At 55.3% G+C, this 18655-nt stretch overlaps 1 protein-coding gene across 2 annotated transcripts in view; it reads left to right on the top strand.

Annotated features, from left to right (window-relative positions):
- Positions 1–18655, top strand: part of Lamc3 (laminin subunit gamma 3) — a 59000-nt gene that overhangs the window by 10440 nt on the left and 29905 nt on the right. For both annotated transcript variants that reach the window (XM_076568952.1, XM_016001991.3), the window contains exons 2-11: positions 2459–2763; positions 4544–4674; positions 7434–7600; positions 9498–9686; positions 9772–9889; positions 12525–12623; positions 15017–15153; positions 16135–16245; positions 17477–17669; positions 17828–17946. In XM_076568952.1, the coding sequence (XP_076425067.1) occupies positions 2459–2763; positions 4544–4674; positions 7434–7600; positions 9498–9686; positions 9772–9889; positions 12525–12623; positions 15017–15153; positions 16135–16245; positions 17477–17669; positions 17828–17946 (1569 nt within the window). The remainder of the gene's footprint in view (positions 1–2458; positions 2764–4543; positions 4675–7433; positions 7601–9497; positions 9687–9771; positions 9890–12524; positions 12624–15016; positions 15154–16134; positions 16246–17476; positions 17670–17827; positions 17947–18655) is intronic.

Raw genomic sequence — 18655 nt, 5'->3', positions numbered from 1 at the left:
AAATCTACCACACAGCTTAATGTGCCGCTGGCAGATGCCTCATTCCCGCCATACTGCCGGTCAGACGCACACGCCAGGAACCCGCCAGTGTTCAAACCCGCGTTTCGTATCGTCTAGCTGTTCATATGAGACAAGAAGCAGGAACCTGGTTTTGGCTCTGTTTAGAATTGGTTATTAAATATTCTCAGGTTTAAGGTGGAAGCTCGAGCCGTTGGGCGCCATTTGTAGCTGGAAGTCTTCTCTCCAGGTTCCCCAAGCCCCGCAGTCCCACAATCCACTTATAAAATAATCACTCAGACGCTTATATCACTTATAAACTGTATGGCCGTGGCAGGCTTCTTGCTAACTGTTCTTTTATCTTAAATTAACCCATTTCTATAAATCTATACCTTGCCACGTGGCTGGTGGCTTACCAGAGTCTCTACATGCTGCTTCTCCTGGCGGTGGCTGCAGTGTCTCTCCCCCCAGCCTTCCGCTTCCCAGAATTCTCCTCTCTCCTTGTCCCACCTACTTCCTGCCTTGTCACTGGCCACCAGTGTTTTATTTATATAGAACAATATCCACAGCAGTGTGGTGTGTGTGTGTGGTGTGTAATGTGTGGTGTGTGTGTATGTGTGTGTGTGTGTGGTGTGTGTGTGTGTGTTTGTGCAAGCACGTGTGCATGTGGAAGTCAGAGCAGGTCAAGTGTCTTCCTTTATCATTTTCCGCCTTGTTGCCTTTTGACTGGGTCTCTCACTGAGCTGGAAGCTTGCTCTTTAGGCTGGCTGGCCACTAACACTTGGCGTCTGCCTGTCTTTGCCCTCCCCCACTCCCACCCACTCCATCCTGGGGTCACACGTGCAGCTGTCCTTGACTTTACGTGGGTGCTGAGATTTGAACTCGGGCCATCGTGCTTGCCAGGCAGGTGTTGCTATCTACTGACCGTCCTCCAGCCCCTCCCGGCACCCTGTCTCCGTGCGTGAGATGCAAGGCATGTCTGCAGTGGTGATGAGTCTGTGACACACTTCTTCCATCTAGCACCACACCCTCAGGGCTCGTCTGTAGTTTAGGCCAAGGGTCAGGTTGCCCCACTTTCCAAGCTGAACTGCAGTCTTGCATGGCTGGGCCATCTGTCTGACATGTGCTGGGCAGTTTCTTCCTCTCGGCTGTCCTGAGCAGTGGTGCTGTGAACGCAGATGTGTGTGTCTTCCTTGACGCCTGCCTTCGGTTTTTTCAGAATATTCCACGCTGAGCATGCCAGGTTGTAGGGTAAGGCTGGCTCTCGCTTTTCCGATGACCTGCTCCTGTTATCCACAACGGTGGCACTTTTTAAAACTTACCGTCATCAGTGCAGAGTGGCCTCTGTGTTGTCACCCACACTTGCTATTCCCTGGTGTGTGTGTGTGTGTGTGTGTGTGTGTGTGAAGGGCTCAGCTCAGCAGTACAAGCTTGCTTAGCTGACATGAAGCGCTGCCTCTGCCTCCCATCACTTGAAAATAACCATGGCGTTAACTGCAGGACGCTGTCATCGGCCCCTAACAATCCTGTACCCGTTAGTCGTCATTCTGCTTATCCCAAAGTCTCACCCTGACGTCCAAATACCGCTAACTTCCTTCCTGTGGCTGGGCTGTTTCCGGGTACTCAGCATAAGTGAGGTCAGCTAGCAGGGCCTCTGTTTTAGTGGCTTCGGCATCCCCTCTCACGGGCCATGGCTGCATGGCACATCCAGACTTCACTCCTTGTTGCCTAGCAGTAGAGCACACTGGTGGGTAGACATTTGGGCCGTTCTTAGTGCTGCTGTGGACATGCACATCCGGCTCTTCGTGGGTCACCCGTTTTGTGTTGTTCTTGGCCATCTGCCTCTGACTGGAACTCTGAGGTTGTATGCCAACCCCGTTCAGCATGCTGATGTGACTCCAGCTCGTTTCCCAAAGCGCCTTTTCCACTCTTACTCACAGTTGGGGCTTCACTTACCACACGTCCTACAGGGCACATAGTGTTAGTCTTTATTTTAATTATTTAATTATTTGTTTGTTTGTTTATTGAGCAAAAAGAGACACTGCCAGTCAGGGTATAATGGTTCAGATTCCCATACAAAGGGGTGGGTTGAACTAGATAAAATATAGGCAAGTATCTGGGCAGTGGTGGTGCACTCCTTTAATCCCACCACTCAGAGGCAGAGGCAGGCGGATCTCTGTGAGTTTGAGGCCAGCCTGCTCTACAGAGTGAGTTCCAGGACAGGCTCCAAAGCTACACAGAGAAACCCTGTCTCGATGCCCCCCACCCCCCCCAAAAAAAGATGGGCAAGTAGCTGGGAAGCCGGCTGGTGCTGCCCTCCCCGTGTTCCCGACAAGCATCAGCAACCGATGCTCCAGCCCACAGCTCCAGGGAGTTTCTGCCAGGCAGCTCTCCTGCTTCCCCCATGCAGGGCTGTGTACCTGTTCCCTTCTGTAAGATGGTCTGCGTCTGCCTGCTGCAGGGAAGGCCTATGAGATCACCTACGTGAGGCTGAAGTTCCACACCAGTCGCCCCGAGAGCTTTGCCATCTACAAGCGCACGCATCCCGGGGGCCCCTGGGAGCCCTACCAGTACTACAGTGCCTCCTGCCAGAGAACCTACGGCCGTCCTGAGGGCCACTACCTGTGGCCGGGCGAGAATGAGAGGGCGGCCTTCTGCACCTCTGAGTTCAGCGACATCTCCCCCTTGAACGGGGGCAACGTCGCCTTCTCCACCCTGGAGGGTCGCCCCAGTGCCTACAACTTTGAGGAGAGTCCTGTGCTGCAGGTCAGTGGACAATGGGGCCTAGGGGGGTCATGGGGGGATGGGGCAAGCCTGGGTTGGGGGACAGCAGGCAAGACAGAAGAGCTAGGACCTGAGATGCCCTTAGGACCTCCTGGCTGTCGTACCTTAAACCCTAGAATCCTTTTGTGGGTACCTGGTTTTCAGCTTTACTTTTTTATTTTATTTTATTTCTGTTTTGTTTTGGTTTTCGAGACAGGGTTTTTCTGTGTAGTCCTGGCTGTCCTGGAACTCACTCTGTAGACAAGGCTGGCCTAGAACTCAGAGCTCTGCCTGCCTCTGCCTCCTGGGTGCTGGGATTAAAGGTGTGTGCCACCACTGCCCGGCTCGGGATCTCAGCACCTAATAGGCAGAAGCAGGGAGGTCAGGAGTCGCAGGCCCACCTGCATCCCGCCTGTTTCTCTCAGTTGTGCGAGGCTGCATAATGGATAACAAGTTCTACTTAGGAGCCTAGACTTCCACTGGTGAATTATTTTGTCCCCACCCAGGCTTTGGCTCCCTGGTCCTCAGAGGCCTCAGCATCTCCCAGGGGCCTTTCTGAGAACACAGAGCACCAGGCTGTAGTGTGGCTTAGAGATGCCATGCTTGCCCAGCATGCACAGGGCCCTAAATTTGACCCCAGCACCACAAACAAGAAGAAATGCAGGGGTCCCAATCTGCACAGCTCGGTGGGGAGAGCGCTTTCCTAGCACAAAGGAAGCCCTGGGTTCCATCCCCAGCACCATATAACCTGGCTGTGGTGGTACACATCTGTGTAATCCCAGCACTTGGGAAGTGGAGTTCCAGCCATCTTGGGCTACATGTTAGGCCAGTCTGGGATGAATGCAATCACATCGGGAGAAGAATAAAAGGGGGGAGGAGGGAGAGGGGAGGGAGGGGAGGAAAAGGTGGACTGCAGCCTCACCCCGACCTCACAGTCAGACCTGCCTTCCACAGACCCCTGAAAGCAGTGACCTTTGCAAATCCCAGCCCCAGGTGACTCAGAGAGTGACAGGGACCCGCGGCCTCAATGCTGTTCAGAGTTCTCAGGACTGAGTCCTGCTGGGGTGAGAAGCAACTGTACCAGGAGCTCATTTTCCATCCTGACGGCCTGATTGCTAAGCCAGGGGCTCCTGGGCTGAATTAAAATGTTGATTAATATTCAGCCGGAGCCGCCTCTGATTATAACAGCAGGCGGATGGAAATGTCACTCTCCACGTGCATCCCCCACTTCCTCACCACGCGCTTCCACGGGGAAGCTGCTCATCCAGCCCGTGATCAGCAAGTATTTATCAAGTGTCTGCTCTGTGCCAGGCGGAGCCCAGGGGCTCTGGCTTGTGGGGCTCATGTTCTAGGGTGTCAGTCTTCTGCATGTAAGGGGAGAAAGCAGGGAGGGGAGAAGGCAGGCAACCTGCACACCAGGGTCTCAGACAGGCTGCTTCAGCTGCTGTACACACACACACACACACACACACACCACTTCTGTGCAGATGCCCGGCCCCACACACAGTAGTTGACACTGCCACCCTCCTCCTCATACCCTCGGGGAGCCACTAATCTGGCTGCATTTTACAGATGGGGAAACAGGGGTGCCAAGGCATTGGGGCTTGTCACAGAGTTGTACAGTCAGCAAGTGGCCCGGCCCCAAGATTGACCCAGGCCTCCTGATTCCTGGCCTCTCCCTGTGCCCCAGGACCACCCCCACTTTCTGGGGACCAGGGAGCAGGATTTCCCAGTGGAGCAGGCCAGGAACACTTGCTGATGCTGTCCCTGCCCCCTTCTCCAGGAGTGGGTCACCAGCACCGAGCTCCTGATCTCTCTGGACCGGCTTAACACCTTCGGGGACGACATCTTCAAGGACCCCAGGGTGCTGCAGTCTTACTACTACGCTGTGTCCGACTTCTCTGTGGGTGGCAGGTAGGCTGCAAAGGGGCACAGAACCAGGGGAGGCCCAGGCAGCAGGCCCCATACCTCAGGCCCGACAGCCACAGAGCTGGTGAGGTACCTGGGGTGATCCAGGTGAGAAGGAGTGAACAGGACCCAGCCCCCTGCCTGCATTTGAAGCCCTGCTGCTGGCTCCATTCCACCTCTGCAGACCTCCCCCAACGCATCCCCACAGCACCAGGAAATGAGGAGAGACGAGAAGTTCCTACCCCAGGCCTGTGGTGTAGTGGACATGAATTCAGTAGCTCTCAGTAAACACATGAGTGTACCCCAGAATAAAAGCCCGGGCTGGCCTCAGAGTCTGCTCTGCAGGGTAGTCCAGGCAGAAGCCTCCATGACTGGGAAAGCTGAGCTTGAGGGAGGAGAAGTCTGAGGCTGGAGTGAGGGCAGGCCATGGGCAGAGATCATTCCCACCCCGCTGTCTCTGGGGAGCCATCGAAGGCCTCAGATGGTCAAACACCCAAACCCAGTTATTAGCTGATTCCCCCACCTCTGTGACAACACACTTGGCGAGGCAACTCCAGGAAGGGAGGATTTATTTGGGCCCACCAAAGTGCAGTTCGGGGGTCCAGTCCGCCATGATGGGATGGCGTGATGGCAGGAAGTGAAGCGGAGAGAGATGAAGGCTGCCTCAGCTGGGCTTCTCCTTCCATCCACTCTGGACCCCAGCCAGGAATGGGTCAGTTCACCCTCATCTTAGAAACTCCCCCCGGGGGCCATCCGGAAGGTGAGTCTAGGTCCTGCCAAGTTGACAGTAGGAGCCGCCACACCTTGGTATAGCAGTGTGGGGAAGGATGTGGAGAGGAAGGGGGTGGGCCCTGAAGGAGGCGGGGAGCTGGGACCATGTAGGCACTCAGGGCCGCAGGGCGGGGAGCCTGGGCTGACAGTTAACTAAGGTGATGTGAGTGATAGGCTGTGGGTGTGGACAACGGTGAGGACGGCCCCCAGACGCTGGGCTCCCACGACTCAGGGGTGCTTGGGCGATATTGAAGCTGGGGAAGGCAGGGAAGAGCCCAGGCCCAATAGCTGGCACTTTGAGATGTCTGCTCCAGGGAAGACTAGGTGTGAAGGGACCTGAGAAGACACTGGTGAGGAACTCCAGATGACCCCCCTGACTTGCAAGTCGGGTCAAACCTCCCAGCAGGACTCCAAAGATGGTCATGACCGCCATCTGTTGTCAGGGGCTACAGGCCAGAGGACATCTGGGTCCCAGCTGTGGGACCCAGACCACCCTCGGCTCTACAGCTGGCTGTGAAGGCTGACTTCGGGAAGGAACAGCACCTTCCCTTGGTTCAGAGGGATTCCCGGGGAGTGGGGAGCTTGCAGCACCCTCTCAGGGATGGAGAAGTCACTTTCAAGTTCCCCCGACCCCCATCTTCTGAGGCTGACAGGGGCTGGACTCAACCCTCCCAGCAGCAGTGAGGTGTTGCTGCCCATGAGAAAATAGTACCATACCCCCGTGTCCCCAAATTAGAGATGGCGCTGGGGGCCCTTGAAGTGGCCAGTCATCCATCACTGCCCTCTGAGGACAGAGGGGGAGTGGGACTTGACTTTGGGGAGCCAGGATGGTAGCTCTGTCTGCCACTGTTGTGTCCTGAGCCTGCTCCGTCATCTACGGAGCTGAGGTATAGAGTCCTTTCCACCTCCAAAGACGCGAGCAACGTCTGGAGCTATTTGCTTTGTCTGGGACCATCTCAAAGCAAGGCAGGAGCAGGAGGCCAGCGTGGGCTCTGAACCACACAAGGTCAGTCTCCACTCAGCACTCCACATTGCCACCCCGCAAAGCACTTCTTGGTTCTTACTGAGTTCACCCACCTCTTGACCTTGTGGGTGTCCTGGGATCATAGGCCCAAGGCTGCCTACCAAGGCTCAGACTCCGGGGACTTCTTGGGAGCTAACTCCTGCACAGGGCGCTTCTTTCTTTCCCTTTAAGACACAATTGCAGAATTACCTGGGATAACCTTAGTCCGCTTAGAACTGATCCTATGACCCATTGTCCACCCCGACCAGGAAACTGAATTGGCTTCTCCCTGGGTCCCAAGACCCCTGAGTTGGGACTCGGCCCAGAGAGAGCCTTCTGTGGCAGCCAGTTACTATCTGGAAGCCACAGATGGACGGCATTCCAGGCCTCAATTTCTCAGTCTGTTCAAAGGGGATGCAGGAGGCTGGTGTAGACAAGTGTGCTTATTAGTTGGTATTTTGTCAACACAACACAGGCTAGAGGGAATCTCAGCTGAGAAAATCTCTCCATCAGACTGTCCTGTAGGCAAGTCTCTGAGACATTTTCTTGATTCACGATTGATGTGGGAGGATCCAGCCCACTGGGGGTGGTGCCACCTCTGGGCAGGTGGTCCTGGTTGTATAAGAAGGCAGGCTGGGCCAGTCATGAGGATCAAGTCTGTTAGCGGCACCCTTCATGGCCTCTGCTTCAGTTCCTGCCTCTAGGTTCCCGCGCTGACTTCCTTCATAACAGACATAACTGGAGTGTGCAAGATGAAATAACCCGTCTCCTCCCCAGGTTGCTTTGGTTGTGGGGTTTACCACACAGCAGGAAGCTAACTGGGGCAGCATTTAGGAACCCGACGCTCTCTTTATCACAGCCCCGGGCAGGTGGTCAGGGCTCAGGGATGCCCACACTTGCGCTGCAGTCAAGGGGTGCCGCACAGCGAACCCCTCCCTTCTCCCAGTGTCGGTGGCAACCGTCCCCAGCCCTCCTCCGGTGCCTCCCTCAGGTGCAAATGCCATGGTCACGCCAGCGAGTGCGGCCCCGACGCGGCCGGCCAGCTGGTTTGCCGTTGCCAGCACAACACCATGGGTGTGGACTGCGAGCGTTGTCTGCCCTTCTTCCAGGACCGTCCGTGGGCCCGTGGCACCGCAGAAGACGCCAACGAGTGTCTGCGTGAGTGGCCCTGGGGCGGCAGGCCGGTGATGCTGCCTGGGAGACGATCCCCCAAACCGCACAGTGGGGCTGCTCCTGGGTGGGCCTGGCGTGCAGCATGGAGTCCGCAGCTAGGAAGGGGAGAGGACGGGATGCTGAGGGGAGCTCGCAAGCATCAATCCCCTCACAAGTCGTTCCTCCAGGACACGTCCACCCAGAGAGGCGCCTGTGGTAGGAGGGCAGGAAGGTCCCCAAACTAGACTTAACCCTTTGTTTTAACTGTTCCAACCCTGGCCGCTAATGAAATCCAGGCCCCCTACCCCCACCCACAGGGCTCTGACCCGCCCACCCCAGCCTTTCCCACAGTCCCCCACAGTCCCCAGAAGGCCTTTGATGTCCCAGCTGTGTGTGGTGTGGCTCTGCCTGCCTAACCTCAAAGAGGCACTGGTGAAGGGAGGAAGGGCCCTGGAAGGCTACGGGGCAGTGGGGAGGGAGGAGCCTTCCCAGCGGGTGTACCAGCCACCCCAGCATCCCACTTTCCCGGTCTCCCTTCACAATCCTCCAGCCTGCAGCCCAGGGCAGAAGCCCACATACAGCCTCCTAGCTGGCCGACCTCCTGGGCCACGTCTGCCAGGGGACCATGGGGAGGAGTCAGATTGTCCCTTGGGTCAGACAGCTTTTTCCTGTCTGCAATAGCTGCCCCAGGGGGGATGCAGTCTTAATAAGTTCCTCTTGGCTTGCTGGCCTGCCTCCCCCTCCCCGGGAAGCTGTGCTGCTCCGTGCTTGGGCCAAGTCTGTGCATGTCTCTACATGGTGGGGGTGCCGAAGACCAGACTGCCCGCCCGCCTGCCATGGTCAAATTTCTGTCCTCGGTCACCAGCCTGAAAGATGTCGTTTCATGCCTGACCCTTCACCTCCGAGCCTCAAATTCTTTGCCCTTCACATGTCTCTAACCCCCTTGTCTCTGTGTGCCCCGCCCCTCCTCTGGCTCTAGCCGCCAACCTCCCCCACCTTCAGCGAAAGCTCTTCAAAGTGTGCAAACGCACTTATGCCCCTCACCTGGTTACACCCCTCCCCACCCCACCCCACCCCCCGGAGCCCTGGGCTCCCGGACTCCTGGCACCTCTGTCTCCCAGCCACCTTGGCACCACACACCACTCACCTTGCGGTATCCACCATCCCCTGCCCGTCGCACGGTGAGTTGCCCGCAGCCAGCCTCTCGACACACACACACACCAAGCAGACACTGCTCCTCTGGTCCAGATGTTCTGCTCCTGGATGGGGTGTGTTTCCTGCTCCATCACTTTCCCCATCCCAACGCCTTTCCGACTCCCTCCAGGAAAACATCATTTTGGAGTATTTATTATGGAGCCCACCTAGTTCTTAGGGAGCATTCTGTTTGGGGACATTCAATGACCGGGCTCTGTGTACTCGGTCACACTAAGCCTGAAAACCATCCTGGACTCTGGCGCTTTGTGTCAGTCACTCTTCCTGTTGCTATGATAAAATGCCCAACAAGATAGTAGAAGGAAGGGAAGGATTGTGTGGCTCACAGCCTGAAGTTACAGTCACCTCATGACGGGGAACTCATGGTGGAGAGTATGAGGCAGCCGGTCCCACGGCATCTGCAGCCAGGAAGCAGAGGGTGGTTAATGTTGGTGGTCAGCTTGCTTCTAAGCATCTTCTCGGTCCAGGTCCCCAGCCCAGAGGATAGTGCCGTCCATATTTGAGGTGGGTCTTGCCACCTCAGCCTAATGTAGAAACCACTGAGAGGTTTGTGTCCTTGGTGAGTCTCGGTCCTGTGAGGTTGACAAGATTAACCAAGCACACTCATCTGGGAGATGCCTGCTCCAGGGGACAGAGCCCCCTCCCCGAGCAGAGTCGGTCACTCACACTTACACCCCTCCATCCCTCACAGCCTGCAACTGTAGTGGACACTCCGAGGAGTGCACGTTTGACAGGGAGCTTTTTCGGAGCACGGGTCACGGCGGGCACTGTCGTCACTGCCGTGACCACACAGCCGGACCACACTGTGAGCACTGTGAGAGGAACTATTACAGATGGGCCCCGGGGACACCATGCCAACCCTGTGACTGCCACCCAGCAGGTGAGTGGCCCCAGCGTCACGTCACCCTTCCCCAGCTCCTGTCCTCAGCTCCTTCTGCCTCTGCTGCCCTGTGTCTCCTCCCCAGGCTCCCTGAGTCTCCAGTGTGACGACTCCGGCACCTGCACCTGCAAGCCCACGGTGACAGGTTGGAAGTGTGACCGTTGTCGGCCTGGGTTCCACTCCCTCAGTGAGGGCGGCTGCAGGTGAGGATGTGGGGACGGGCGGTCTGCGTTGACCATGCTGTGTGTTGGTGCTAAATAAGACGTGGAAGGTACAGCAGGTCATTCCTGGCTGTAACGATTTTGAGGCCAGCCTGCGATCCGTAAGACCACACCCCCAAAGTGATTCTGAATTTGCAGTATTGGCCACTGTGAATTCCACCGTGAACTACCAGTATTAAATGTGTCTGGCCCCTCTATGTCCTTGCCTTACGTTTTCTCATCCTGTAACCACCGGGCCCCAGCCTGAGGAGATGTAGAGCTGGGGACATGGAAGAAGGAACCTGCCCGGTGGGGGTGGAGTGGGGGAGACCTGGGAGGTTCACTTGCTGTGAGGGGGACAGAGTCCCAGGTTGAACCTGAGCCTGACGAGGGAGGGACCCAGAGACTCTCCAAGTAGGAAGTACAGCCAAAGCTGAGGCAAGGGTCAGGCGAGGCTCAGGTCTGGAAGAAGAGGCCCTGGTGCAGAGGAGGCCTCGGGGAGCTGAGGGCTGCTGTGAGCAGGGAGGCCAAGGCAGGTGGCTGCGCCCGAGGCTGCTGGAGGCGTCGGCAGGGGTAGGCCTGGCCCTGAAGAGGGGGGAAGGAGACAGCAGATTCCAGAGCCCAAGTCTGTGGTGACAGAAGACTGAGGAGGAGGAAGGGATGGAGGCTGGTCCTCGTGGCAGAGGGCCAGGTGGAGACTGGGCAGGGAGCCAGGTATTATATACATGTTTGGAGTGCGTGGTACCCAGCCATGAGGAGAGAGACTAGTTCGGGCCCAGCAATCTGCCACAGGCTGGCTATTAGAGAGGGGCCAGACACATTTAATACTGGTAGTTCACGGTGGAATTCACAGTGGCCAATACTGGAAATTCAGAATCACTTTGGGGGTGTGGTCTTACGGATTGTAGGCTGGCCTCAAAATCGCTACAGCCAGGAATAACCTCCTGCCAGAGTTAGAACTGTGCACCACCGGTGGCCAGTTCTGTGTGGTGCTGGGGTGCGAACTCAGGGCTTCATGCATGATAGACAAGTACTCTGCTGTCCCCAAGCCGCACTTTTAAGTAGACTTGTCAAGGCTCAGCTGGTCAAGTGCTCACCGCGCAAGCATTAGGATGTGAGTTCAGATCCCCTGCCCCCATGTGAAACCCACAAAAGCCGGGTACACCATCTGTAAGCCGGTGCTGGAGGCTGGGGGGCAGGCAAGGACAAGTGGGTCGCAGGAGGTTGCTGGCCAACCAGTCTTGCCAATTTGGTGAGCTCCAGGTTCAGTGAGAGACCCTGCTCAAAAAATAAGGTGGAATGCAAGAAACATAACTTCAACCTAGGACCTCCATACATACATGCACACACTCATGTACACACAGGAAAGAAAAAATAAAATGAATGAACTTAGTTCTAGTGAATAATAACGTGTCCCCATGCATTTGAAAGGCAGGAGAAGCTTGTTGGGTGACATGGTGGTGCAGAAATGCCCACTAAAGTCAGGGCCAGGACTCAGTGGTGGAGTAAGTGCCTGCCAAGTATGTAGAGGGCTCTGGATTCTATCCCCAGCACAGCAAAAACACACAAAAAATGCTGGACCTGACCCTGGCTGCCTCCCAGGTCTTGGTCTTGGGACCTTTGCACATGCTGTTCCCCTCCCCCGAGCATGTTCCTTTTCCCAGCCCTGCCTCCTCAGCCTGTGTCACATACTACTACCCATGTATGATCCCCAGCTGAGGCATTGCCCCCTCGAGAAGCCCCCTGCTCCCCCGTTCCCTCCCATTCTCCAAGGCTGGGCCAGAGGCACCTCCCTGGGGCTGCCTCACCGCCGTCCATCTCCTTCACGCTCCTGGGATCCCTGTCTTACCAGCTGATGTGTGGGTGGATGGATGAGTGAGTACATGGATGGGTGCATGGAAAGATACGTGGATGGGTGGATAAATGGAGGTGAGTAGACGGCGGACAGAAGGATGGTTGGATGGATGAAGGTGGGTGGATAGATGCATGAGAGAATGGGTGGGTGGGAAGCTAAGGGACAAAAGGATGGATAAACAGACGGATGGATGGATGCACTAATGGAGGGGCAAGCAGGGGATGCTATTCAAGAGCACGGGTGATGGATGGGTGGATAGAGGGACCAATGGAGGATGGTGGGCGGATAGGAAGTGATAACGTGAGTGGTGGATGGATGGACAGACGGATGGGTGGATGGACAGATGGATGGATGGATGGACAGATGAATGGATGGATGGATGGACGAACGGATGGATGGACAGACGGACGGGTGGATGGATGGATGGATGGAGAGATGGATGGATGGATGGATGGATGGATGGATGGATGGATGGATGGATGGATGGATGGACGGACGGACAGATGGATGGATGGACAGGCGGATGGATGGATGGATGGATGGATGGATGGATGGATGGATGGATGGATGCACTAGTGGGGGGGGGTAATGGGCAGGGGCATCATTGCATGGGTAGGTGAGGCACTTCCTGGTAAAGTGGGAACAGTGCCACCAAGCACAGTCTCTTGGATAGTGCTATCCCTGACTTCTTGGGAGCAGGGAAGGGCATGAAGAGTTCTGAGGATGGGACAGGCCACTATGGAGTTGTTCAATGGACATGTGTTTTCTCTGTTTCTTCGGCAGGCCCTGTGCCTGCAATGATGCTGGCAGCTTGGGCACCTGTGACCCCCACAGTGGGAATTGTCCCTGCAAAAAGAATGTTGAAGGCAGCCTATGTGACAGGTGGGTGTGCTCATCTACAGAGTGGCCTTGGGGGTCTCTGGTGAGGCACCCACGCTGTGTAGTAAGGGGAAAGGCAGGACAGGGTCCTCAGAGACCTGGGCAAGCCTGTCACCCTATGTTCTTTCTGAAACCCCAGGGACCTGCTACCCAGGAAGATAGCCAAGGCCCCATGGGCACTGCTTATATTCTGATCCAACAACACTGAGGATTTGTTAGCTGAGGAAATGCATTATTGCTTCAAGATCAGAATCCTGGAAAGAAAACTCTGAACAGATAGGAAGAGCATGCCTAATCCAGGCAGCAAATACCTGGTTATCACATTTCAGCTCTTTTGCCTCACTCCCATGGTAGGTGTCACTGGTGGAGAGCTGTCCCAGCCCTCCCATCTCACAGCAGGGGCAGACATTACTAATGGAATGCTGTCCCAGCCCTCCCATCTCACACCAGATCAGACATCACTAATGGAAAGCTGTCACAGTCCTCCCATCTCACACCAGTGGCAGACATTATTAATGGAACACAACAATCTTAACCTCAGATCCTCAATGCCTTGCTCCAAGGAGCCCCTACCAACTTTTCTAAGACAAGAATCATCCCTGTCCCGTGTGAAAGGGATACAGGAGCCAGTCCACAGGAAACCTCAAAGCTGGAACTATTTGAATAACAAAATTCATGAAGACATGATTACATTATAACCCTAAGAGTGGGGCAGAGATCTGTAAAGCCAGTACATGATTGGATAAATAAACAGATGACAGCGGGGCAAATCTTCTTTCAGAATTCCAAATGCTGGAGAAGGGTGGGGTGGGAAACCAGGCTGGAAGTGGCAGGCAGCAGCCACTGCCCACAGCAGCCATGAACGCATAGCCTCAAGAGTCGGCTCTGGAAATAGTTACTAATAACAATGGCGGCTTTCAAGTGTGTTTCGAGCAAGTTCTTCGGTACTTGTCCCCTCCTGGGAGGTTGTTAGTTGTTTTGTGTTTTGTTTTTGAGACAGGTTCCCACTGTGCCGCCCAGGCTGGCCCCACACTATCAGAGATCTGCTTCTGCCTCCTGAGTGCTGGGGTTCATTCAGTGCTACTCTTGGCCCTCCTTTTTTTTTTTTTTTTTTTTTTTTTTTTTTTTTTTTTTGAGACTGTGTGTCAGGAGGCCAGGCTAACCTTGAACTTGCTATGTAGCTGAAAATGACCAGGAGGACCCTGGTCCTCCCCACCTTCACCTCCTGAGTGCTGGGGTTACTGGTATCCACCACCATGCAGGGTCAGTGCCCCACTTATAATGAGTAAACTGCAGTGACTGTTTAGACAAACCTTGTGGGCGTCACAGTAGCCAGGAGATGATGTCACTTAGGAGGCTGAGACAGGATTGTTAAGAGCACAAGGCCAGGGCAGGGTATAAGACTCTATTTCAAAAAAAGAGGGGGCTGGAAGGATGGCTCAGCAGTTTCCAGCACTTGCTTCTTTTCCAGAGGACCCACGTGGTGGCTCACAACCATCTGAAACTCCACTGCCAGAGGATCCAACACCTTCTTCTGGACTCCCCAGGCACCAGACATGCACATAGTACCCAGATATGCATGCAAGCAAAACACTCATACATATAAAACATTTTTAAATTAAAATATCCTTTAAGAACAAACAAACGGGTGGTGGTGATGCACATCTTTAATCCCAGCACTCAGGAGGCAGAGCCAGGCGGATCTCTCTCTGTGAGTTCGAGGCCAGCCTGGGTTACAGAGTGAGTTCCAGGACAGGCTCCAAAGCTACACAGAGAACCCTGTCTCAAAAAACCAAAATAATAATAATAATAATAATAATAATAATAATAAATAAAAGAACAAACAAACAACAACAAAACCCAAAGCCTGTCGTGGTAGTGTGCACCTTTAATGTCAGCACTCAGGAGGCAGAGGCAGGAAGATCTCTGTGAGTTCAAGGCCAGTCTGATCCACTTAGCGGCTTTCAGGCCAAGCAGGGCTACATAGTGAGACCCTGTCTCAAACAATCACCCCACGGAAACGAAAGTGTCACTGGAGAGGAGGACAGGTTTACAGTCAGAGGCACCAAGGCTAAATGCAGTGTCAGGTCCTGGAGCAGGGAAACATGCTGGCGAGGAGAGGAGAAGCCCTGACGCAGCCTGGAGTTTGTTAGCGTCAGGCGAGGCTGATCTTTCTTCGAGGCTGTATATCAGCAGCAGAGACTGAACCAGCAGGCTCAGGACCGTCTGTCCTGCCTTTCAAATTCTTGTGGTTCTAAAATAATAATAATAATAATAATAATAAAAATTAAAATGTTTTCTTAAACTTCCCCAGGATTCCGAACAGTCTAGCTGGGTGGACCCCAGTCCTGTGCCATCCTGGCTCAGATATGCGACCACGCCTGACTCTCTTGCAGATGCCGTCCCGGGGCGTTTAACCTGCAGCCCTACAACCCGTCAGGCTGCAGCAGCTGCTTCTGTTATGGCCACTCCAAGGTGTGTGCCCCCGCTGCGGGATTCCAGGCACACCACATCCTCTCAGACTTCCGCCATGGTGAGCAGGGTGGTTCCTTGCCCTGGCTGGGCGTCTCGTTTTGGAAGCTAGGGTGGGGACAGCCCGTCCACCAAGGCCCCTCTGGAGAGATGCCCCAGGCATCCACACAGCCTTGGTGGGCAGAGTGTGGAGGGGAGTCCGCCGGCACCTGTCCGCTACCCCTGGGCTCCTTCCCAGCCTCCACTCTCCCTGCCTCCAGCACTTAATCCTCAGGCTGGTACTGGAAGGCTGGGTATGTCCGCAGGCACCCTGAGCCCTGTGGACAGCCTCCATCCACCCCCAGGAAAGTTAGTCTCTCTTAGCATATTTGAGTTCCAGCTTAGAGTCTGGGCCTCCACGCATTAAGCACCTGCTGTATGCCGGGTGCAGCTGAGCTCCGCATTCCAGGGAATCTCAGCATCTGTAGACAGATGTTCTCATCCCACTTTACAGACTAGACTGGGGCCTGTCTGAGATTGGTTCTGGCAGCCATGACTGTGTCTTTGGACCAAGACGGGTGGAACTCCAAGCTCTGCAATCCATCAGAGCCGGTGTGCACAGCCATACTCCTTGGAACACTTCCCCACACCTGAGAGTTTATAGTCTGGCCACTGGTCCTTGGGCATCCAGACACAGTGGCAGTGCGCCCTCTGCTGGACACCACACAGAAAGCACGTGACAGTGGCTGGTCAGAACAGGCTCTGGCCAGGGCTTGTCTTCTGAGTCCTAAGATAACATGGAGAGGGCTAGCGATGTCGCTCGGTTGGCAGAGTTCTTGCCGAGCATGCACAAAGCTCTGCCGGGATGTGGAATCATTGTCCTTACCTCGGGCATGGCCTAGTCTTCAGAGAGTGATTTCCCCCCACTGTTCCTCTCTGAGACAGGGTCATGTAACCCAGCCTGGCCTCAAACTCCCTCCCACTTCAGAGCGCTCTGGACTTGTCCCTGGAGGCCAGCCTTCAGGCTCACAGTTGGGGTGAATAGTCTGTCTTTGATGTGTAGGAGCTGGTGGCTGGCAGGCCAGAAGCATGGGCGCATCAGAGCGTCCTCTGCCATGGAATCAGAGCGGGATCCTCCTGGACCTGCAAGGAGAGGAGGGACTCTCAGCACCAGGTAGGTGACAGCCCTCCAGATCACCGCACCCAGGTCCCTGCCAGCTGCTAATCAGACAGTACAGGGAGTGGATGAGGGCTAAAAGACAGGTTCATTCCGCTCAGTTCCTGCTTATCTTACGGTAGCCTTCCTGTCGACAGAGTCCTGAGGCGGTACAAGCCATCTCATTTCCATTCCTATGAAGTCCCCACCCAGATTCAACCATGGGGGCCATTCCACCTCATCCTAGTCGTCTCCCAGAGACCCCTTCCTGACTCTGCAGTCTGACTAAATTCCCACTTCTAAACAAGGATTCCATTGGAGCACAGGTTTAGGGGTACCCGCCACAGGAGGTGCTGACTAGCGGCCCCATGTTCGGTGGCTGAGAACACACACGTGCATTCTCTCGGTGTTTTTGGAAGTCCGAAGCATGGAGTGGGTGTCACAGGGCTGTGTTCCTTCAGGCCACTCCAGAGCAGAGACCGCGCCTCCCCTGCAGCACACACCCCTCCCCACCCTCAGAGCCGCTGTCTTACATTCACAACTGACCTCCCCTCTCTGGAGACTCCCTTGGCCCTTGCTGGATAATCCAATAGCCCTCCCCTGTCCCACGGCCCGTGCACTAACACCCCAACTCCATCTGCAGCCTTAATCCTTTTTGCCTGGCCAAATCCCCCCTGTGCAGACCCATCCCTCAGGGTTTCGGGTTGGGGACACCTTTGGGTACTATGATTCTTCAATCAAACCACAGCATATGTGAAATCACCAAAATACTGTGTGTGTGTGTGTGTGTGTGTGTGTGTGTGTGTGTGTGTGTGATGCATGTTTGCACATGAGTGGGCACAATTGTGTGTATGGGTGCAAGCACATGAAGGCCGGAAGTTGATGTCAGGAATCATCCTGATCCCTCTTCCACCTTGTTCCCTGAGGCAGAGTTCTCAATCAATCCCAGAGCTCGCTGATATGACTAGTCTCACGCCAGCCAGCCTTGCTCTGGAGATCTCCTTCCTGCTTCCACTTTCTGAGGCTGGGACTACAGCGGGCCGCCATGCTCATGCGGCATTTACGTGGTTCTGGGAATCCACACTCTGGCCCTCTCACTTTGGTGTCAAGCCCTCTCCGGAGCCCTGGTCTTGCGGTTTCCACCCGCTGCAGGCACACGCTGTTTGGATGGTTACTTGTCGCCATCGATACAGATGCTAGGATCAAGTCAAGCATGTGGCTCTATCAAAGCCTTTCCTCTTCCCTTCAGAGAAGTTCCTGGGAGACCAGAGGCTCAGCTATGGACAGCCAGTCATCCTGACCCTCCGAGTACCCCCCGGGCGCTCCCCACCTGCTGTGCACCTGAGACTGGAGGGGGCAGGATTGGCTCTGGCTCTGAGGCCCTCCAGTCCACCCAGTCCTCAGGACACCAGGCAGCCAGGACAGGTTCAGCTCCGGTTCCTGTAAGTGGCCTCCGTGTCCTGAGAGATGGAGGGAGTGGGGTGGGCAGGCAGGGTGGTCTCTGAGGCCGAGGCACACTGGGAGGCTCCTGAGGACCCCAGGTTCTCGGCTCCCTCTGTCCCTGCGTCAGGCTGTTCCACTGACTCCCTGTCCCTTCCAGCCTGCAGGAGACCTCTGAGGAGGCAGAGCCCACGCTGCCTGCCTTCGACTTCCAGCGGCTGCTCGCCAATCTGACTGCTCTGAGCATCTGGACCAGGGGCCAGGGCCTGGGACATTCTGGTCAGTATGACGACAACACACCCAGAACTCAGGTCCTGGCCCTGCGATACTTGTGGAGTTCTCGCGGCACGGACTCTGAAACTGAGAAATCAGGACACGTGCAGTGTCTGAGGATAGAGGCAGGGGCTGGACTGTGGGGAACAGGGAGTCCTGGGGAAGGACAACTCTAGGAGCAGGTAGATGGTCCTGACAGAATCCAGCACCACCCCATCCCTCCATAGCGTCTGTTTGTGGGCACCGACCCCCCTGCTGGGCAAGAGTGGCATTGCATCTCAGCCACACCATAGGCTGATAAGGATAGTAAGCTCACCCAACTGCTTTTAAGACAGAGTCTCACTGGTCTTGAACTCTTGATCTTCCTACCTCTGACCCCCAAGTGCTGGGATTGCAGGTGTCTCCCTCTGTAGCCCTGTCTGGTCTGGAACTTGCTATGTAAATCAGGCTGGCTTTGAAACTTAAAGAGGATTAAACTCACGTACCACCATGCCTGGCCAACTTTAAAAACTCAACGACATTTATTGGCTTGTATATATGTCTACTTATGGGTACACACTCGTGTGTGTACCACACGTGTGGAGGTCAGAGGACAGCTTGTGGGATCCTGAGAATTGAACTTGTGTCACCAGGCTTGGCGGCCTGGGCTCTTAACCCACTGAGCCATCATGCTGGCCCCAAGCATGGACAGCTTGCTGTCTTCTCTCTGTGTGTC

Source organism: Peromyscus maniculatus, chromosome 4, assembly GCF_049852395.1.
Source record: "Peromyscus maniculatus bairdii isolate BWxNUB_F1_BW_parent chromosome 4, HU_Pman_BW_mat_3.1, whole genome shotgun sequence".
NCBI classification, from domain to species: Eukaryota; Metazoa; Chordata; class Mammalia; order Rodentia; family Cricetidae; genus Peromyscus; species Peromyscus maniculatus.
Note: the sequence above shows the minus strand (reverse complement) of the source record. Positions and strands in the feature narration are given on the sequence as shown.